Source organism: Octopus bimaculoides, chromosome 10 (assembly GCF_046866305.1).
Source record: "Octopus bimaculoides isolate indiv1 chromosome 10, ASM4686630v1, whole genome shotgun sequence".
Lineage (NCBI taxonomy): Eukaryota > Metazoa > Mollusca > Cephalopoda > Octopoda > Octopodidae > Octopus > Octopus bimaculoides.
In genome coordinates, this window is record NC_142937.1 from 65,301,475 (window position 1) to 65,325,942 (window position 24,468).

Here is a 24,468-nt window from a genome sequence, read left to right on the forward strand (position 1 = left end):
TGGTTTCAAATTTTGGCACAAGGCCAGCATATTTGGGGAAGGAAATAAGTTGATTACATCAACCCCAGTGTTCAACTGGTACTTATTTTATCAACCCCAAAATGATGAAAGACAAGGTTGACCTTGGTGGAATTTGAACTCATGAAGTAAGGATGGATGAAATGCTACTAAACTTTTTTGCTTGGCATGCTAATAATTCTGTCAGATCACCACCTTAATAATAATAATAATAATAATGATAGTTTCAAATTTTGCCACAAGGGCAGCAATTTTGGGGGAGGAGATGAGTCGATTACATCGCCCCCAGAGTTCAACTGGAACTTAATTTATCAACCCCGAAAGAATGGAAGGCAAAGTGGACCTTGGCAGAATTTGAACTCAGGATGTAGCGACAGGTGAAATATCGCTAAGCATTTCATCCAGCATGCTAATGATTCTGCCAGCTCGCCACCTTAATAAAAGTAATAATCTTTTCTACTATAAGCACAAGGCCTGAAATTTGGTGGGAGGGGACTAGCCGACTACATCAGCCCCAATGTTTCACTGGAACTTAATTTATCAACCCTGAAAGAATGAAAGGCAAAGTCAACTTTGGCAAAATTTGAACTCAGAACGTAGCGACAGATGAAATGCTAGTAAGACTTTCACCCAGCGTGCTAATGACTCTGCCAGTTCACCACCTTAATAATAGTAATAATAATAAGAAAAAGAATAAGAAAAATGGAGACCACCTCCCTCTGTGGGATGAATTTAAAATAATAGACAGAGAAAACCAGTGGAAAATACGAAAACTAAAAGAAACAGCACATATGCTAGGACACAACAACCTCCTAAGCAGACTGAGTGCAGATATGAATAGCATATGGGAACTGGTATTAAGGAAGGATAGGAAAATATTAGATTTATAAGCTCTAAGATTCACTCCATAATTGCCCATGGGCATATGGCATAGTGGTTAAGAGCATGGGCTACTAACCCCAAGATTCTGAGTTCAATTTCAGGCAGTGACCTGAATAATAATAATAATAACAACATCGAAAAATACCTTAGGAATGAGAACCCAGGTTTGAAATTTCCCCAAGGCTAGAGGGTATATCAGCTGAAATGTTGTGTTAACAACAAACAAGACGAGGACAAATATCTGTCAAATGTAAATAATGTAAATAATGTAAGAAAAAGAATTGTCTTATTTATTTGCCACACCGTTTTTTTTGTTGTTTTTTTTTCTTCCCTTACCTGTACAGGTAGCAGAAGCTGGTCTGATTGCCCACTCTGCATGGGTGCTGAAGCTGATACAACTCTATGAAACACAGAAAGTGCGCCATGGAATGATGACATTGGGACCAAGTGGTGCCGGCAAGACAAAGTGTATCTATGTGCTGCAAAAAGCACTGACTGTCTGTGGGATGTTCCACAAAGAGATGCGAATGAACCCAAAAGCAATAACGGCACCACAAATGTTTGGTCGCCTTGATGTCGCCACAAATGACTGGACTGATGGAATATTTTCGACTCTGTGGAGAAAGACACTTAAGATGAAAAAGGTATGGCTGTCATACGTTTTTTGAGTGAGTTTCATTGTTTTATTATAATGCAAACAGTAGAACAGTACATTCTTAAATTAATCTTGCTGTTTGGTTTTTATTTGTTGTTATATTACAAAGAAAAAACCCCTATGTAAGGCATAAACATTATGACTACCCCATATTTTTTTTTCCTTTTCCTTCTGCTTCTCAGATTTTTCTTTGTTTATGTAAGAAATCCTTATCAAAAAAAAAAAAATAATGTTGAATCTCTCAACTGGAAATTTTTATGTGAAATAATAATTCCTATTTTTGCTACAAAGGCGCCAAAGCAAAGACGATACAAAAGATGAAACAAAATCTCAGAAAACCTAATGTTATAACTATTTTACTTTGTGTGTGTATGTGTGTGTGTGTGCGCGCGCACATACAGGGAGGCACATATACATATATGTATATATATATATGCAAATATATATATGTATGTATGTATGTATACATGCATACATCAAGAGAGAGTATATGAAAATCGTTTTTCTTAAGAGCAAAAATGTAGATGAATGCTTCCCCCTCCCCTACTCCCCCCTACCCACAAAGGAAAATAAAAGGATGGCTATGAAAATGATGTTGATGACAATAATAATAATTTTAAAAGAAAATGATTTGCAACAATTAAATTTTTTCATATGTTGGAATGAAGCCAGAGATTTTAGGGAGAAATGATAAAATTAACATCACATGTAAACAGAATGAAAGAGAAAGACAAGCACAGAATATTTAGACAGCTTCACATTATTTCAAATATATATATATATACACACACACACACACACACACACACACACACACACACACACACACACACACACACACACACACACATGAATCTTTTATCTTTCATCTTTTACTTGTATTAGTCTTCAAATTGTGGCCATGCTTGGGTGCTGCCTTGAAGAATTTTTAGCCAAATGAATTGACCTCACTACTTTTTTCTTTTCTTTTTTTTTTTTTTTTGAGCCTGCTACTTTTTCTATTGGTCTCTTTTGCTGAACTACTAAGTTACAGGGATGCAAACAAATCCACACAATTTGTCAGGCAGTAGTTGGGAACAAACAGAGATACAAAGTTACACACGCATATGCATGTACACACACAATCATACACACATGCACAGGCACGCACACTCACATACACACACACACACACACACACACACATATATATATATATATATATATATATATATATATATACAAAATATTTCTTGTATATACATATACATACAGCAGGCTTCTTTCAGTTACCTTCTACTATATCCACTCACAAAGCTTTGGTTGGCCCTGTGCTATAATGAAAAACCCTTGTTCAGTGTGTCATGCAGTAAAATAGAAACTGAAATCATGTGGTTGGGAAGCAATCTTTGTGACTACACACTCATGCCTGTCTTGTGTGTGTATAGAGGTAAAGTGAGAGATTGAGGAAATGAAACAAAGGGGCATCTATGTAAATCTATACGTATATGGAGTATGTTAACAGTGTTCTTGGCTACCCATGCCCCACCCTCAGTCAAAATAATGCACTGAAGCTCCTACATACACAATCACAATATGCATAGATTAGCATTTGACCCTTAGGCATGTGGGATTCTCTCAGAAAACTGCCCAGGGTGCCCATATTTTAAGATGACAGTGTACATATGTTTGAATGTAAATACATACATATAGATGTATATATGCACATATAATCCTACTTGTATACAGATAGAGACAGACAGACAGACACTGACAGATATGTATGCATGCATCCAAGCATCCATGAATTCGCACATTCCAGACATGGACAAGTGATAAGAATATTTGTTTTGAAACCTTGAAATCTTGAGTTCGACTGCACTGTGGAATTTTAGAGCAAATGAAAATCTTTGAGTGAAACTGTGTAAACAGAACTTGCAGAGAAACCTTTCTTTCATTCAAGGCTTCTGCTTTGTCTAACTCTATCATTCTTATTTGACTTGAGAATTAAAGTCATGTGTAAAGAATACCCAATCATCTTATATGATAATCTTTGAATAGGATGTTTGATTGAATAATTGCCAGTTTGTATGTTGTTCTCAAAGGAAGAGTCCAGTGATGTTTTGTTGGCCACCTTAACTTGGAAGATAGAACTGAGGTTTATTGGCATGTCTCACCCCACATAACCCTAAAAGACTGAACACCTAATTTTGAGATAGTGGCTTAGAGCCTATATTACATTTATTCAATTTGGTGAGGGAGGCACTTTCATATATATGTTTATATACATGTTTATACACATGTATATTCAGCTATTGTTGAACTTCAGAATAATAAATTTGTACTCTACAAAAAGTATGGAGTAACCCATTATATTAATGTAAAATTGGTTTTATTATAACTGAACATAAAAACAAGCATTAAAACGTGTGTGTGTGTGTGTGTGTGTGTGTATAGTGCAGGCACGGTTGTGGTAAGAAGCTTGGTTCGTAACCACATGGTCTCAGGTTCAGTCTCACTACGTGGCACCTTTGGCAAGTGTGTGCACATGTGTGTGTGTACACATATATATCTATTGTGTCTGGGGAGAGTCATTCTCTTTTGGTGCCTTATAATTTAACATACTCACTAGTAAAATTTCCGTTTATTTACTTATTTATTTTTCTAGAATTTTCATTGTGCTTTGCAGCCTTTTCAATAGTTGTTGAAAGTCAACAACTATAGAAAAGGTTGCAAGACGCAACAAAAATTTTAGAAAAATAAATGAGTGGAAACTTTACCGTAAAAGAGAATAACTCTCCCCAGACACAACAGAATATGCTTCAACACATGAACTCACTTAAAGGATTTTGCAAACGAAATCCAAAAACGAAACTTGCACACACACACACACACACACACATATATATATATGTAGTGCTAGCACCTGTCATACGAGCACCAACAATCTAACCTCTTTGAAAGACTGGTAGATCTGTCATTTTAATGAATTTTAATTACCTTTTTCTGATGATATCTGAAAAGAAACAGAAATTTTAGCAAAACATATTAAGCAACACTAATAATACATCGAAAAACATAAAAATAAACAAGCTTTTGATGGCTTTATAGATATTTCAAAATTATGATGCTATGATGCTAGGTGTTTCCATTATTTTGTCCAACCCCTGTATATATATATATATATATATATATATATATATATATATATATATATATACAGGGTGTATATGCCTCCATTCATCTTCCCACACAGCCTCAGACTCAATATAGAGGCCTACATGAAGTACTTGGAGGAGGTAGTGTTGCCTTGGGTCAAGAGGGTAACTGCTGGAAGATCCTATGTCTAGTAACAGGGCTCTGCACCATGCGGCACAAGGAGGAGAACCCAGTTGTGGCTGTCAGAAAATTTCTGAAACCACATCACCCCGAACATTTGGCCACCTAACTCCCCAGACTGCAATGTATATATATATATATATATATATATATATATATATATATATATATATATGATGTGTGGGGCACAGTTGAACGAGAGACCAGCAAAACTTGTAACATATATATCTATATACATATAGATAGACAGACAGACACACAGACAGACACACAAACACACACACAGACAGACAGACAGACATAGATATATGTATGCATGAATGTATTGATGAAATAAAAATGGGTTAAGAGAAATAAATCAGAGTGATCTGTGGCATGTATTTGAAGAACAAAGATAAATAGGGCAATGTCAAATACCATACAAGTTCGTCTGATTCATTGAAATTATTGTTGCTGCCAGAAATGGTAAAACAATAATTTTGTAGCAATTGTGGCCAACTCTAAACAAAAGTGGGAAATAATCTCAAAAGCAAACTGTCCGATGAACGGGAACGTGAAACTCTGAGTAACAACTTTTTGTTATATTTCTGCTGCTTTTAAATAAAGCATATTACTCTACCTCTGGCATTTGAGTACCCTTTTTTCCACCTTCTTTCACATTTATGTGATTACTCTGGAATACAGATATATATATATATATATATATATATATATATATATACATATATTAATTTATGTATGTATGTATGTATACTATGGGCTTCTTTTAGTTTCTGCCTACCAACTACACTTACAAGTCTTTGGTCAGCCTAAAGTCTCACACAGCGGGACTGAACCTAGAATCATATCAATTCATTTTACAAGAAAATAAAGTAAAACAAAGGTAGCATTTTCTTCAGTTACAAAATTAAATTATTAATAAACACACTGTATCCTGTCAAACTGTACAATCCAAGCCAGCATGGAAGACAGACATCTCACTCACACACACACACACACACATGGGTGCTTTTATGTGGCACACACACACACACAAACACACACACACACACACACACATCTCATTCACACACACACCCACATATGCACTCATACACACACACATAGGTGCTTTTATGTGGCACATACACACACATACATACGCACATGCACACACACACACAAACACTCTGTCTCTCTCACACACACACACACACTCTGTCTCTCTCTCTCACACACACACACACACATACTATAACAATCATGCAAAAGTACCAGGAAAAGGCTGGAAATTATTAAAAAACAGATCAACAAAGCCATGCTTTATGTGGTTGACTTCAGTAAGAATGCAATCTCTCTGTCTGAAAATTTACCTAATTTCAAAAAAAAAAGTTGGCAGACAGATTGAAATAAAGTCATCTCTGAAGAATAATAATTCAGCAAATAATTATGGCTTGAGAATCTTTTGGCATTTGTAGTTCTCATCTAAAATAATCTGTGTTTTCTTGGGTTTCAAATTATGCAACAATACAAAGAATAACGGTTTTCTTTTTTTCGTTTTTTTTTTTTTTTCTTGATGCCTTTCTGAATTAGATATTTGGTAAAATTCCAATAAAATTGTGAAGAATTTAAAATATGAACCGAAAATGAAGAACAATTATGGGGAGCAAAAAATGTAATGCCAGTTATCTTAGAATCAATCATTGGCCTTATATCAATCGAGTAAGATATAGATGCCTTTTGAAGACCCATGGCTATTGTAGTAAAAAAAAAAACAAATTGCTGCAGAGTTAGATGCTGCCAATTGGGATGGCACAGTAATAATTTATGTAATTACATATTGAGAGAAAAACTGGCATTGGTGGAGGATCTAAATCATTCACAGTTTAAATATGTATTTGGAAGCTGGTTCATATGCACTTTAACTTTCCCTTTTTATTTCTTTGTTTTTTTTAATGCATTTGTTTTCTGTTCTTTACCTGTTGATTATTTTTAACCTCTACCACTTTACCTTTTTCTCTCTTACTTTTCATCTCACACATTCTTGTTCTCTCCTTAGTGACAAAATCATTTGGTCAGCTTATTACAAATTTCCCTCAAATCATCATCATCGTCCTCATCGTTGTCGTCATCATCATCATCATCATCGTAATGACAATAATCATTTCTCTCATTGGCACAAGGCCAGCAATTTTTAGAATAGGGTTTAGTCAATTACATCAACTTCAGTATTTCACTGGTACTTTATTTTACCAAGAACACAGGAACGAAAGGCAAAGTTGACTGCAGTGGAATTTGAATGCTGGATGTAAATAGCTACAAAAATATTGCAAGACACTTTTGTCCCATGGCTTAATGATTATGCCAATTCACTCCATCAATGATAATAATAAACATGATGGTGGTGGTGATTTGGTAGTGGCCTTGATGCAGTACCAGGCAGTGGCTCTTATGGCTTCTGATCTTAACTGATTGGAAGTGTTATCATGTACATTGTTTTGTCTTGGTATAAAAGATGGGCTACAGAAAAATATTCTGCTCAATACCACAGATTTGCTTGTCAGTTGCTTGACCTTAACCAGTTGTACATGTTCCTTAATGGCTGATGATATGTGTATCTCTGATCACGAGCAGCAGTAGTGGAGGAGCACCATAGCCATGTATTGAGAGGAATTCTCTGGGGTTTGAATAATTCACTTTTGGAAACATGGGTGTTTAGCTCAACATCCTTAAACAAATCTTATTCAGGGACCTTTTGAGTGGGATGGGCTACTCAGCCTGAAGAAAATTCTAATGTTTTATTCACATGCCAACGGCACAAGTGCCAGTGAGGCAAAGCTGGAAACGATCACGCTCAAATGGTGCTTTTTACGTGCCATTGCACGGGAGCGAGACCGCTGCTTTGGCAGTGATCCTGCTTGGATGATGCTGTTAGTGCTCCACTGGCACGGGTGCCAAACATTGAAAAATGAATCACAAGTCATTAAAACCCGTCCTATACCCATAAGAAGGGGGATTTTCAAGGAGACTCATTGTCACATCTACTTTCTACCTTTTTCTGGCCTCACTAACAAACTTGTTAAATGAAACCACCATGGATTATAGGTGCTATAAACATACAATAAATCATCTCCTGTAAATGGATGGCTTAAAAATTGTGATTAAAAATACCATGAAACAGAAAAATCTTCAAAAAATTGTCCATAGTTTCAGCAAGGACATCAAATGAGCATGGGGCTGGGAAAATGTGCCAAAGGGACACTGAGAAGAGGCAAATGAATCAGCACTGAAAACACTGCACTCGACATAGACAGAGAAATCAGAGAATTAGACCACAATCGCCCATACAAATATCCAGGAATAGACAAAGCAGCTAAAATACAACACACAGAAATGAAAAAGAAAATTAGGAGAGAGTATTACAGAAGAGTTTCACTAATGTTAAAGACTGAACTTGAAGCTAAAAATAAGATAATAGGGATAAACATGCTAGCCATACCAGTTATTAATTACAGCTTCAACATAATAAACTGGAAGATCAGTGAATTGAGAAAACCAGAAAACTATTAACAGTGTACTGAAGTCAACACCCCAAGGCATATGCAGACAGAATATATCTACCCCACTCAGATGGAGGTCTTGGTCTGAGTTACAAAACAACAACCAGGCCACAATCACATGGGAAATGCCTGTTTAAACCGACAAAGAATAAAAGCTAATTTCCCAGACATAATAATCTAGGATGTAAAACAAAAATCTCTGCTCACTGATAGACATTGCACTCCCTTCTAACCAAAATATTATCCAAAGAGAAGTGGAGAAATTGTCAAAATACAAAGACTTCAAAACTGAAGTATTCATGATGTGAGGCATGAAGTTGAACACAATACCAGTAATAATTGAAGCATTGGGTATGATAAAAATGTAGAAGCTGCAGCTGGATCCTCAACACAACAAATAATCCAAAAATGTTATAATAATACCACCTAAACAAAACAATCCACAAACACAAGACACAGTCTATACAGCAAATATCCAATGAGATAAACTACCACCAGCAAGCTGGATACCCAACACATTACACACACAACACGTAATACAAATACTAATACAACAAGAGATTGTATCACCCACCCCCACCCCCGCAAAAAAGAAAGAAACTAAAGCAATACAATACTGGAAAGAGCTTGCACACTTTCAATGATAAAAATAACAAACAATTCTGCACACACCCCAGCAACACAGGGGTGTAACAGATGATGTAGTAGAAATTTACCTGAAACTATCAAAAGTTGAAAAATGATGATAATAATAATAATAATAATAATAATAATAATAATAATAATAATAATAATAATGAGCTGCTTTCTAATCGGTGTATCAATACCAACAGATGACAATGTTTCTCTAAAATAAACAGAGAAACTTTCAAAATGCAAAGATCTGGAAATTGAGGTAACTTGAATGTGGAATCTAAAAACAGAAGCAATTCCTATTATAGTAGGCGCATTAGGTATGATAAGAAAATATTCAGACAAATACATAACAAAATCACCAGGACTAACAAGTATGTATAACATACAGAAAATAACACTGCTAGGTACTGCACACATCCTATGTAAAACACTTTCAATACAGTAAAAATAAGATCATCACAGCACGTACCCAAGGCACACAGAGCTGTGCTTGGTAGTGAAGTGAAAGCACATGATAAAAATAAGACTACTGAATAATAATAATGATGATGATGATAATAATAATAATAACATATTTTAAATGTTTGTTGCCATGACTTCAACACTCTGCTTGCAAGACATTAGTATCTTTTATATATGAGGCCAACATTATCCATTCTTTCACTGTTTTTTTTTTTGTTTATTGTAGATTTTATTTATTTATTCATCTTTCAGAATTTTACTTGTTTGGCTAGTGACTCTATCATCTGATATCTATGTAACTGAAACAATTACATTACAATAGAGACATGTCAACTATTGCTTAACATGTATCTGTACCATTTTGTTTACTTCTCTGTATATTCATTTTTGTGCTGATTTTGTATTCTATAAAATTTTAAAATGTTTTACTGCATCTACACTGTAGTAGAACACTTGTCAATGCCCAGCAACATTTTTTTTTTTGACGTTTAACAGTATTCACTACTCTGAAGAATGGTAACAAATGTGATCATTACAGTTTATTTGTTAACATGATTTCGTTGACATGATTTCGTTACAACAATGTCGTTGTTCTGCTCTTGTAATTTGTCTGAAACAAGAGTGGTAGACTGGTACGACCGTGAGAGTATCTGAAGAAACAAATTGTATTACATGTTTCAGTTCATATTTCACAAAGATCAACTTTGTCTTTCATTCTTAAGTGGTCAATAAAATGAAAGGAAGTCAAATACTTGTGCTCATGATATGGATTAAACACTTCCTCCATCAAATTGCTGGTCTTGTGCCTGAATTAGAAATACTTAATTATTGGTTTCAAATTTTGATACAAGGCCAGCAATTTTAGGGGAGGGGTAACTCGGTTATAATGACCCAGTATTCAACTGGTACTTATTTTATCGACCCCGAAAGGATGAAAGGCAAAGCTGACTTTGGAGAAATTTGAACTCAGAACATGAAGATGGATGAAATGTCACAAAGTATTTTGCCCAGTGTGCTGACGATTCTTGCCACCTTAGAAACATTTAATTATTAGTATTATTGAGGATGGTAGACTGGCAGAAACATTAAGTCATTGGACAAAACACCTTTTTCTGATATTTAGTCTTGGTTCTATGTGATCTGAGCACTTTCTAAGTAGAGTCATTGGCTGGATACAACTTTTAGAAGTGCCAACTCAGGCTGTTTAGTCATGTCGTTCAATTTTCCAAGTTTGATTCTGTTTACTGTGCTTTTTTCGCTGAAGATCTGGCTTGGTTGATGGCTCGCATTAGTCAATCATATGCTGTATGGTCATGGCAGATGGAGAGGTTTGTTGTGAAGAGAGGGACTGACTGGGATTCTGGTCAAAGAGTCGTCACCTAGGAGGATCCAGGAAAATATTGACAAATAGTAAATGCGACAACGTACTGCAGCGGCACTTGCCTCCACACCTGACCTGACCTAAATGGTCTGAGATCAAATCTTACCTAGGTCAATTCTTCATACTTCAGAATTTGATAAACTACCATTACCAGCCAAGCTCTGAGGATGATTTAATCACTTACCCTCTTCCCCTCAAATTTACTGGCCTTGAATCTCGTTTACAAGCAATTATCATAATGCTTTCATTGTTGCAGCTCTGTTTTATATGAACTGTTCCAAGTCTCATCCGGAGACTTTAACAAGCAGTAAGTTTGACATTTTAACTGTGGTGGTTACTTATTAATAGTAATGATAAATTTCAGTGTAAGGAAACCAAATGCTGAGAATTATGGTTTCATCAAAAGTTTGTTGTAATATTTGCGATTTTGAAAGATTTTAGAAGATTAAAAAATATTCAGGTTCACAGGTTTTTCTTAGAATGTGGAACATACTCAAGAGAAAAATTTATTGTAACTGTGATGCTTTTGGGTTTCTTGGTATTATATTGTAGTATTTAAGAGTGCCATTGGATATTATCTCCAAAACTCTGATAATCACAGATACAGTTGTTCTTAGATGCCACATTTTTGAAACCTCTATTTCAAGGTCATTGCTTTTATTTAACTTTTTGAATGTTTCCACGGAGGCTTTTGCAGTCTGCTGGGATTTGCATTTTATAAGCAAACATCTTTTTGTTCATGTGATTTTCCACTATAATATCTAGTATATTGGTCGAAATTGTTTTTAAGTATTCAAGTCCCATAGAACTGTGATGTTTTTATTTTCTACAAGTTTGGCAAATTTATGTTCCCACCTTGTCTGGATTGGTGGCATATGATCCAAATACTAACCAAGCTTGTTACAGTGATTAGCATATTCAGTTGTCATCATCATCCTTGCCACCAATGCTGTCATTGTTGTTTACACAACATACATTGGTGTAGATTTTTTTTCAAGTTTTAAATTATGTGTTATGTGAGAACCACAGATGCATTGTTATATATAACAATCTATAATAAACACAGCAATGATAGATATGAATGCTGTTGATGGTCTCCTAAGAGGTTGACCCAGCAGCATTTTTTCAGAGGTCAAGACTTAATTTTTAATGTCTAAATCTATCTATCTCTAGATTAATACCCTTCACGGGGTGTCAATGCTTACCTCTATAAACATCGATAACACATTCACTGATGCTTGTTTGTTTAATTGTCATTTTAAAATTAGCATTGCTAATTTTTCTCTCTATGCATAAAACATCCCACATCATCAATCTCTAGTTTTTCTTGGCTTGTAGAACACTTTGAGACAATTACTTGAACATCAGCATTAATTGCTGTTGTATATGATGTATGTGGAGGCACGTGGCCTAGTGGTTAGGGTGTCAGCACCATGATCGTGGTTTTGATTCTTGGCCGGGGTGACGCATTGTGTTCTTGAGCAAAGCACTTCATTTCACATTGCTCTAGTCCACTCAGCTGGCAAAAATGTGTAACGCAGCGATGGATTGGTGTCCCATCCAGCTGGGGAACACATACGCCATTGAAACCGGGAAATCGGGCCCATGAGCCTAGCTAGGCTTTAAAAGTGCACATTTATTTATTTATTTACATGATGTATAACTTAGTGCCAATAGAAACAAACTTATCTGAGTGGGTTAGTTTAGTTCAGATCTCTTCTATGTTAAACAAAATCATAAGGAAGTTTTAACATGGTTTTGCAACCTATTAGAAATAGCATCCAAAATTACATCCAATCATCTTAGAAATGAAAGGATATTTTGTGTCTGGAAAAAAGTTATGAGATGGTCATAGCCGAAATGGTTTTGTATGTGGTAAGTAGCTTGCTTACCAACCACATGGTCCCGGGTTCAGTCCCACTGCATGGCACCTTGGGCAAGTGTCTTCTACTATAGCTTCAGGCCGACCAAAGCCTTGTGAGTGGATTTGGTAGATGGAAACTGCAAGAAGCCTGTCGTATATATATATATATATATATATATATGTATATATATATATATAGATATAGATATAGATGTATGTGCGTGCGTGTATGTGTTTGTGTGTCTGTTTGTCCCCCCAACATCGCTTGACAACCGATGCTGGTGTGTTTACATCCCCATAACTTAGCGGTTCGGCAAAAGAGACCGATAGAATAAGTACCAGGCTTACAAAGAATAAGCTCTGGGGTTGATTCACTTGACTAAAGGTGGTGCTCCAGCATGGCTGCAGTCAAATGACTGAAACAAGTAAAAGAGTAAAAGAGAGCTTTAAAAAAGATATTAGTTGTAAGAAAACAATTCTTTCACTTTTCAATAAATAAGAGAACATAAAGGCTTTAATTATAAATAATGACCTGACAATTCATTAGCAAATTATCATATTAAAGAAACAATGAACCCCATTCAAACTGGCAAATGTGCAAATAGTAATTAAAAGGAAGCCAAAAATATTTTTATGGTTTGAGGCATAGTAGTTAAGAACATTGTTACTATAACAAAGGTTTACATTAAAAAACTAATTTAGATTTGTGAGTGTGTTCAAGAACAGAGTGTATATAAAAGTGATTGGAGATTGGGGAAATTGAAAAATCATTTATTACAGTATCATAATAAATAAGATTAACAGTCTGGAATATTGAAACTTTTATTGCCGGGACATTTCATAAATGTTGAAGTATCAGCCATTTCTCACTAACATAGGGGTATGTATACCCTTCCTATTACTTGAGAGATTAGGTATCAATTTCCCTGCCAAGGAGATGCTTAACCCTTCTGATACAAACTTACTGAGGGCAGTCCTGGTTCTATGGTGCAAACTATCTGTTTTAAAAGGATCTAAATTAACACCTTTCTGGAAAATTTTATTTATTTTCCACACATATGTCTAATAATGATTGTTATGTGACAGAAATTCTGCATTATATTCAGACTTCGTTGAAACAAAGGTAATGTATTTGGTGTAATTCAATGAGCTATGGTAACAAAGAAGTTAAATATTTGATGATGGCACCCTTGCATAGTTGCCACTAATTGAGTAAAACTAATAAAATCATAGATAAAATCATAGATAAAATGCATGTAAAAATATAAAATTTACAAAATACAGTTGTATAATTATATTTACATTTATTTTTTCTTTCGTGGCATTTCCTCAGGGAGAACATGTGTGGATTGTACTGGATGGTCCTGTTGATGCTATCTGGATTGAAAATCTCAACTCTGTGCTAGATGACAACAAAACCTTGACTTTGGCCAATGGAGACCGTATTCCAATGGCACCAAACTGCAAGATTATTTTTGAAGTGCACAACATTGACAATGCATCGCCTGCAACTGTATCTCGCAATGGCATGGTGTTCATGAGCAGTTCTGTTCTGACATGGGAACCAATTCTACGAGGTATGTTTTTAGTTGCATTGTTCTTATTACATTTGAGAAATGATAATCTTGCATATCCAGTTTCCAGTGGCATATGGTGGATTGTTGTCATAGGGTGTGCTATCACAAAATGTTTGTAAAATGAAGTAAAATGTTTGATAACCTAATCGTACAATTTTGTAATTAATCAACATATAATCACTGAAAATTGAATTAAAATATACACCCCTGCCAGTTTCGTTTCTGATTTAGGCATAAGACCAGCAATTTTGAGGAGATGAGCTTAGTCAATAGCATCAACCTAGTACTTCACTGGTACTATATTTTATTGACTCTAAGGGGAATGAAGGGCAAAGTTGATCTTTGAAGGAATTGAACTCAGAATATAAAGAGCTGAATGAACTACAGCAATGCTTTTCTCCAGTACCAAAATGATTCTACTAAACCAATGACCTTTACATACATAATTAAACTTCAAGAGGGATTATCCTCACAATATACCAGAATGGATAGATGAATGTTGAGGTGGTTTGGCCACATGGAGAGGATGGATGAGGAGTAGATGGTAAGGAGGGTGATGAAGGCAGAAGTGGTAGGCAGTGGAACCAGAGGCAGACTTCAGTTTTTGTGTGGATGGATGGAGTGAAGAAAACTTTGGTGGTTAGAGGTGTTGGAGTAAAAGAGGCAAGAGAGTTTATAAATGATAGGAAAGCTTGGACATTTTTTGTGGATGGATGAGTGAATTTGATGTTGCTCAAAGGGGTACAGAACCAGCCTGATGCGGTAGGGGTAAACCAGCATATGCTGTCAGGCCCCACTGCTGATATTGGGGGTTGCATTCTATGCCTTGACCCAAGCATAGAACAGGGCTCACTTTTTTGATCTGGGAAATGAATGGAATGCTTGGTGTGTGTCTTGTTGTGGTTACCCCCTCCTAAAAAAAAATTGGGGAATAGGCCTGTGTATATGATATGATCCTTACAATTGGAAAGTTTTAAAAAATTGTGCCTGTGGTGTTTAACACTGAAAAGCAAAAAGCAGAGACAACTCCCACCATATCATCTAGTCCGAACATTTTAGAAAATAACATTAAACCATTGAATGAATGATGATGGTAATAATCATCATCATCATTCAATGTCCATTTTCCTTGTAAGCATGGGTTGAACAGTGTGACAGGAGCTGGCAGAAGGTTGTAGGAAGCTTTGTTGTCTGCTTTGGCATGGTTTCTACAACTGGATTTCCTTCCTAACACTAGCCACTGTACAGAGTTTACTGGGTGCATTTTTTGTAGCACTGGCTCTAGTGAGGACACCAAGTAGGGTGTCATACTGTACACCCTATAGGTATCATACTGTAGAAGAGATACAGGGGTGGGCCACTCAGAAAAGGAACTGGAGAGAGAAGATATAGTACAGCGGATAAGAAAGGGTGAGTGAGCAGGTAAGTTTGCTAGAGTGCAAACAGAAAGTGAGAGATGAAGGGGAGGGGAATGAAGTGGGTGAATCTTGCTTTCAAAGCCAACTGTTAAAAGCAGTGGACAAGTTTTGATCTTGTTAGATTTTGGCAACAAAGCGTATTCCTGAGGTTGTGCTTGCTTGTTGGCTAAATAGAAAATGATAAACAACTCTCACAAACAATTAACAGAAGCATTATTTACTGCACAAAATTTTTGTTGTTGAATGAAGAATAAAATTTTTGTTTTGAATGAAGAATAAAAACAGTTATTCGTAAACACTGAAAAAGAATATCTCTGGGATCTATGACAAAATAGATATAACACGTTGACCTGTGACTAGTCCATCACAATTGGGGAGATATTGTGCTAAATTCATGATGGCAAATCTGTGCATTCAATCTGCACAACTGGAGAAATGAGAATGGAGTTGTTAAAACAACTGTCTTGGTATTCTGAAAATTCTGCCAAAAAATCCACCTTTTATAAGATCCTTTAGAAGGTTCTTGAAAGTTGAATCAGGTGATGGTTTGATGCTGATCGGTCACATGAGACTATAGTGATCTCAGGGTGGCATCTGCACAGCTGTCTAGCAATTCAGTTTCGAGTCTGCAACAGCATATTTTTAAGGTTAAGAAGCATGTATAAAAATATAGGAAAAAGTAGTATTGTTGATTGAGCATATCAACGATAGTAGATTTAGGTCCAGTCCCACTGTACAAAATCTTGGGCAAGTATCTTTTGTTATAACCCCAACACTGACCAATGTCTAGTGAGTGAATTTGGTAAATGGAAACTGTGCAGAAGCCTGCAAATTGTATATATATTTGTATGATGTAGTCTGAGGTACACAATACCTGACAAAAATATGGGAATGTTATGACTGGAGCAACCCCGACAGTATGTCTGCTGGATCAAGAACTATACTACAACGGGTAGGTAAATTATAAACAGGAGAGAGCGAGAGGGACAGAGAGGAAGATAGAGACAGATAGACAGAAAGTGAGACAGAGAGCAAGAGAGAGAGACAAAGTGAGGGAACTTATTTCTGGTTGAACTACTTTGAAAAGCAATTGAGAAAGAAGACCTCTCACAGCACACACACACACACACACACACACACACACACATATACACTCACACATACAGGAATAGACTCATACAAGCGTACTTACACACAAAAGCATATACACACAGAGAAGTATACATGCACCCACAGTGAAGCACATACACAGAAGCATATATATATATATATATATATATATACACAAAAGCATACATAGGCACATATGTAAATGTAGAGCAAAATGGAAAAGAATCTATTTGTATAAGTATTAGGTTATAATGAGATATTTTGCATATAGCCAGGAGAATCACCTAGATGATGGTGCATTATTCATATTTGATTTAATTTCATTGATTATTTGATGTTGTTTTTGGTGATGGAAGTGAGAGGAGAGTGACTATGATTTATGAGCTGTCTCTTGCGATTACTTTGATCTCTGTAAATAGCCACTTGCAATGCCAATGACCATAAGTGAACTTCTCAAAGTTTTGTGTTTGTTGTGGCTAGTCATATGCTAGGAGAGGTGATGCAGGATTATGTACTGGCCAATAGAGCATGCACACACATCATCATCATCATCATTTAATGTCCATATTTCAGGCAGCTTTGGGTTGACTGGTTTGACAGGATCCAATCAGCCAGAGGACAGCATTGAGTTCCAATGTTTGCTTTAGCATTGTTTCTATGGCCAGATGCCCTTCCTAACACCAACCATCTTAGAGATGACACATAGTACTTTGTGGCACCTTCACTAGTGAGGTTACAAAAGGACTTGAAATACAAGACCCTTTGACAGAGTGGGCACTCAATATTGAAGAATATGGCTTATTTGCCAAGTGCTCAGAGTTTAAAGTATGATAGGGAGACAAGGACTGGTGTCTTGCCAAAAAGGAGATACATGGCTACTTCAGCAAGAAGAGGAAAGAAGATGGTGGCAATGAGATGTTAAGGCAACAGTCAGATCACTGATGTTTGTTGTGCACTCCATTGTTGTTATTTGGTTGCTGTTATTCTGTGCATCTGTGTGTAAAGATCAGTTGTGTTTTGCAGGGTTGCATTATTTTTATCCTTAACTTAGAAATGGAGAAAGACATAGAGCTAGATATAAAAGAATAAGCCATTTGGGGTGAGAAATATTGCATAAAATGTGAAATTCTTCGAGCAGACATGTGTCCTATGCAGAATCTGTGATGAGCCCAAGTGACACTGATGACCTGGAGTCGCCTCTGATATATATATATATATATGCGATTGAATGATGCACGCACGCATGCACACACACACACACACACACACACACACACACACACACACACACACACACACACACACACACAGACAAACACATGCACTCAGATACTTTAGAAATGGAAGTCTGGCTGTGTAGTTAAGGAATTTACATCTCAACCACATGGTTTTTGTTTAGTCCTTCTGTATGGCATCTTGATCAAATCTCTTCTACAACTGCCCTGGGCTGACAAATCCTTGTAAGTTTATTTGGCAGATGCAGACTGAAAGAAGCCCACCACACACACACACATCTAAATATGTATATAGTTGTGTGTGTGTGTGTGTGTGTGTGTGTGTCCTTGCCATTACATCATGCACAGACTGTAAATGAATGCTACTTTCATACACGTAGCATTACTTGTTTTCAATCTTCTGGTCATTCTGCTGTTTATGTCCAGAGGTCTTGTGCCATAAGTTTTGACTGGCCCCATAAATACACTGACCAGAAGTGGACATCAAAAGGAGGATGATGATGATGATGACAATGATGACAATGACAACAACAACGACAGTGCATTACATATATGAGAATTTATGATAAATACAAGTTTCTGTCATTTATTTTTATGTACATTTCACCATTATGGTTGTTTGGAAGTCAGCATTGGATGTTCCAAGTGTAATTGGATTCTTAACTGCAACACATCATCAGGAAACACTTTATTTCATTATATTACAGACAACTAACTCTGTTCCTTTTCTTTCTCTATTTTGTCTTTTACTTTCTTTTTGCCATTTGCTTTCTTTCTGCTTTTCTTTCAAAATACTTATAAAATGCTTCACCATCTATTGAACTTTTGACTTTAGTTCTCCATAACATCATGCAAGAAAGTGTTCCCTGGTGATATGGTGTCATTAAGAATCCAATTGAACTTTCAAAATCCAATGCTGTGTTCAAAACAACTACAACAGTGAAACATACATCACAACAAATTATATAATCATGTTTTCATTATAAATTCTCCTGCATTTTCTGTGTTGCTATTGAGTACAGTAGTAGCTAAACCACTGTACCGGAAGCAGATTGATGATAATTATCTACATGGCGCTCTAAATTCAACAGTAGCAGTCATACATTTGTTTGTACACAAAGTATACTATATATATATACATACATACATGCAGATATATATATATATATATATATATATGTGTGTGTGTGTGTGTGTATGCATGTATATATCTATCTATCTATCTATCTATCTATCTATTTATCTCTCTCTCTCTCACTCTCTCTCTCTCTCTCTCTCTCTCTCTCTCTCTCTCTATATATATATATATATATATATACATACATATATCTCTTCCGTAAATCATAAATCCATATATATATTATTTATTTATTTAAAGAACACAATACATGTCTTTAAGTGTCATTTAAATAAATAACATTTATCTCTTAGCAGATGGAGTACTTTTTTGTTAATTAGTTTATCACAGAACAGTACATTATATATATGTATATATATAAATGTGTGTGTGTATATATATATATATATATATATATATATGACAAATGGAAGATGGAATATACAAGAATTTATTATTAATCACGACAATTGTTTCGACGCATCTAGCACCAATCCCTCTTGAGGGGGACACTCAACAACTGGTTCAGGAGCATCCAGCGGTGCAGATGTATCTTGTTGGGTGATAAATAAATACAACTCATTAAAATAACAGTTCTGCAATGTAACTTCTCGTTTGTAGAAAGAAAAGCAGCCAGACAAAGGAAATATCTTCATTTATATAAAAGATCAGAAATAAAATCACAGATGGCAAAAAAGATAAACGAACATGAATTACAGCGAGAAAATTATTAATAATAACCGTTAACAAATATAGATGCATAAAGACCCTTGGGCAAGCTGCATGGCATGAGTACACTTGTTCATACAAGCATCCACACATGTGAGCATATACACATGTGGGGTTTGGTGCACACATGTTCACAAAGCCCGTTAACTATCTACTTGGTGTTTGTAAGAATGGGGAGGTTAAAAGTAAACTTAAGTCATCTAAACCTTAGAGTAAATTAAATTATGTTAACGAATAGATAGATAAATAGATAGATAGATAGATAGATAGATAGATCAAAACAGTTTGATTCAGAATCCTTAGTACTCTGGGTTTCAGGCATGTGGCTAGTCTTCAGCCATTGGAGTCTGTCAATGTTTACTACTGAATGTTTTGTCTGTGATTGGTTGAGAAAGGTCACATGGTATTGATGCCAGTATTTCAGTGACAGCAGTTACATGGAAAGTACAGCATAGTGAACAAGAAGTTGACTGCATGGTGAACAGGAAATCAGCCACGTGAACAGGAAATTGACCGTATGGTGGACAAGATATCAGTCATGAGGTTGGGGAAAGTAGGGAGGAGCAGTAAATATGGGGGATATATATGTATATACGTACATGTATGTGTATGTGTATGTGAGTGTGTGTGCCCATACGCACAGTTATGTGTATGTACATCTAAGCTCACATACACATTCACATCAGTACTGATGCATACACACAGATATATGGGCATATACATGTACATATATACACATATATCCCCACATCTACTGCCCCTTCCTACCTACCCCCATCACACATCCGATATCTTGTCTACCAGGTGGGGGATTTCCTGTTTGCCACAAAGTCGATCTCCTGTTCATCATGCGCTACTTTCCATCTAACTGCTGCCACTGAAATTCCGACATTATTATCGCGTGACATTTCTTGACCAATCGCAGGCTAACATCCAGTTATAAACATTGACTCTCTTCAATCAAACTCTCATTCAGACTCCAATGGCTGAAGAGTAGCCATATGCTTGAAACTCAGAGTGCTAAAGATTCTGAATCAAACTGTTTTCATTTTTACATGTAACTCCCAATAAATGTGTAGAGTGCCTGTCTTTCATTTGTCTACTCACACAATGTATATATCTATATATATATGTATGTATGTATACGTATATCTATATATATATATATATATATATATATATATATATATATATATATATATATATATATGTGTATGTATACGTATGTACGTGTATATATATATATATATATATATGAATAATAATAATGAATGGAGCAAAACGCATATAAATAAAAGTTCCTTTAATTCCTACACATGTTTCAAAATAAATGAGAGCCTCTTCACAAAGAAGTAAGAGTTGCTGGGATTCCTCATATATTTCTCTTCAGGGAGTTCATAATAAACATATAATAGCAAGACAAAAACGAAATGATGAGGTAACTTACAAGCAAAGATGTTACATGGTCAGTGACCATTAGAACGTTTGTTTACATCACTTTAATTTGATATCTCTACCTGCAAAACGGCTGTGATATCTTGTTTTTTAGTGTAATTTTGCTACCTCTGGTAACTATTAACATATTTACATTATCAAAGGTTTTTTTAATAATTGAAATAATATTAATATATACATAAACTAATATATATATATATATATATATATATATATATATATATATATATATATATATATGAAGAAGCATCAGTTATGGCGTGCAAGAGAGACGATTGCGCTGGTATGGACATGTGGTGAGAATGGAGGAGGATAGCTGCGTGAAAAAGTGCCACACCCTAACAGTTGAGGGAACCCGTGGAAGAGGTAGGCCCAGGAAGACCTGGGCTGAGGTGGTGAGGCAAGACCTTCGTACATTGGGCCTCACCGAGGCGATGACTACTGACCGAGACCTTTGGAAATGTGCTGTGCGTGAGAAGACCCGGCAAGCCAAGTAAGATCGTTGCCAGTGCCCTGGACTGGTTCTTGTGCGGGTGGCACATGAGATGCACCATTTTGAGCGTGGCCGTTGCCAGTACCACCTGACTGGCTCCTGTAGGATTTTCGAGCGAGATCGTTGCCAGCGCCCCTGGACTGACTTGTGCGGGTGGCACATAAAAGACACCATTTCGAGCGTGGCCGTTTTCGTGCGGGTGACACGTAAAAGCACCCACTACACTCTCTGAGTGGTTGGCATTAGGAAGGGCATCCAGCTGTAGAAACTCTGCCAAATCAGACTGGAGCCTGGTGTTGCCATCCGGTTTCACCAGTCCTCAGTCAAATCGTCCAACCCATGCTAGCATGGAAAGCGGACGTTAAACGATGATGATGATGATGATGATATGTATATTATATATATATATATATATATATATATATATATATATATATTTATGCATGTATGTATATGTGTATACCTAAAAAAATAATGGAGAGCTATACATCTTCAAAAATTGTTTACAGTAATCCCTTGACTATTCCAAGTGTTACATTCCAAAACTCCCCATGATAGGTGAAAATCCGTGACGTAGAAACAGTACTGTACTGTATATTTTTTTAATTATTTTTATAATTTGTATGTATTTATTTTAGTATAAATGCAAAACAACATCACGGAGGAATTAACATAAGCTTAAATAATAAACCACAATAGGTGAACCGCGAAAGGTGAACCACAAAATGATGAAGGATTACTGTATTACAGTATTATTTTCATTAAATTCCAATCTCACACATGTTTCGGCTGGTTAAGTGTCTTAATGTTCTTTGATGTAGCATTTATGTGCATTTAGCTGATTCATATGCAGTACCCATTCACGTGGTGAAGTAGAATTTGCTTCACCCACCCGAATGGGTAAAATCTTGAACAAAGCTGCACTGAAATATCTCCCTTGGATGTATATGAACTACAAAAGAATTAGCTAAATGAAAATAAACACTACATCAAAGGACATTTCGACACTTATCCAACAGAAACACATGTCGGATTGGAATTTAATGACAACAATACTATTATAAACAAATTTGGAAGGTGTATAATTCTCCATTCTTTATGAGGCCTTGATTATATATTCTGTGTGCTGTATGAAATCTAATGAAGCAAACACAGGATTTGCCTATCAAGAGAAGTACCTTGTAATTGTTTATCTTAATTCTGTATATTCCCTATCATTTGATGTGGTTAACCAGATCTGGATTATATCTGAGTGCTAACAGGGTACCTACCCAGATTCCAAGTTACTATTCCTTTATCTTTCATATATATATAAGCGACTGATAGAATAAGCACTAGGCTTATGAAATAAGTTCAGGGGTCGACTTGTTTAACTAAAACACTGTCTTAAGACAGTGCTACAGCATGACCACAGTCAAATGACTGAAACAAATATAGGAATAAAAGAATATATATATAGATATATTGTGCTATAAATATAATACTGGCTAAAAATTTTCTAAAAACTGCCCATCTATATCTGTTGTTTCAGGCTGGTTGTTGACTAGACCTCCAAGTCAGAGTGAACACATATTCAATGCATTTGAAAATGCTTTCTCAATCATTTATTCATATTTAGTTCAGAATCTTTCACCAAAAATGAAAGTAAGTTCAACTTTTCTCATTACTGTTGGCTTTCTTATTTCAACTTTCAGCATTAATTGAAGTAAAGTAACTGTGTAAGATACACAGATCTTTTGTCAAGATGAATCACGCAGCTGTTTGGGTTCCAGTTTTAATCATTTGACTTATTTTCTGTCATCAGTTCATGTAAAAAAAGCATAAGCATCACACATTCTCACGAACTTTCTCTTTTATAAATCTGAAATATTGTATGCATGTAGTAAGAAGTTAATTATGAAAATATCTAGCTACAGCTGTTGTAATTGGATAAATCAAATCTCTGTGGTGATGGAGGCAACATAGTAGCAGCAGAAGCAGTAAAGATATTCATTATTATCATCATCATTATCATTGTTATTCAATATATAACATTCAATCTATTTGGAACTTCTTTTGAAGTTGAGTTAAAAAATATTAAATTTTAATATTTCTATAATATTATTTGTTAAGTTTTGATTGTGTATTGTGAGTGTGTGGTGCTGGTTGTATAAGTATAAATTAAAAAAGAATGGATATTCCTCATGCCAGTACTTCTGTGAAATTACAAATTCCACACATGCTATTGTTGTATTTTATGTAGGATTAATAAGTTGAGCAATAATACACTAGCTTTTATTTTTTGTGGGTGTGTTATTCTTGCTGTTTAACAATAAATCAGCTCTGATTGGGCTAATATCTGGTCAAAGGCTTTAATGTCATTACCTTCCAATCATTTTAATCAGTAATAGTATAACTTGGACTACATTAGCCAATGTATCCTGTTTCTCATGACAATAGGGTGCATGACTTGAAGATCTTGCTGTTATTTCTTAAAACTTCTTGATTGTCATCTTTTAAAGATGTGTTTAGTATTATAGTATGTTGTTCTGTTTAAGAAATAATATGAAACAAGGAAACATTGAAGGGTAAACTATATC

The 24,468-nt window shown here is 35.6% G+C and overlaps 1 protein-coding gene across 1 annotated transcript in view; it reads left to right on the forward strand.

The window, feature by feature from the left end:
- Positions 1–24,468, forward strand: part of LOC106877714 (dynein axonemal heavy chain 5) — a 435,668-nt gene that overhangs the window by 184,384 nt on the left and 226,816 nt on the right. The window contains exons 45-47 of the mRNA XM_089358248.1: positions 1,245–1,544; positions 14,089–14,332; positions 23,421–23,533. Of these exons, the coding sequence (XP_089214374.1) occupies positions 1,245–1,544; positions 14,089–14,332; positions 23,421–23,533 (657 nt within the window). The remainder of the gene's footprint in view (positions 1–1,244; positions 1,545–14,088; positions 14,333–23,420; positions 23,534–24,468) is intronic.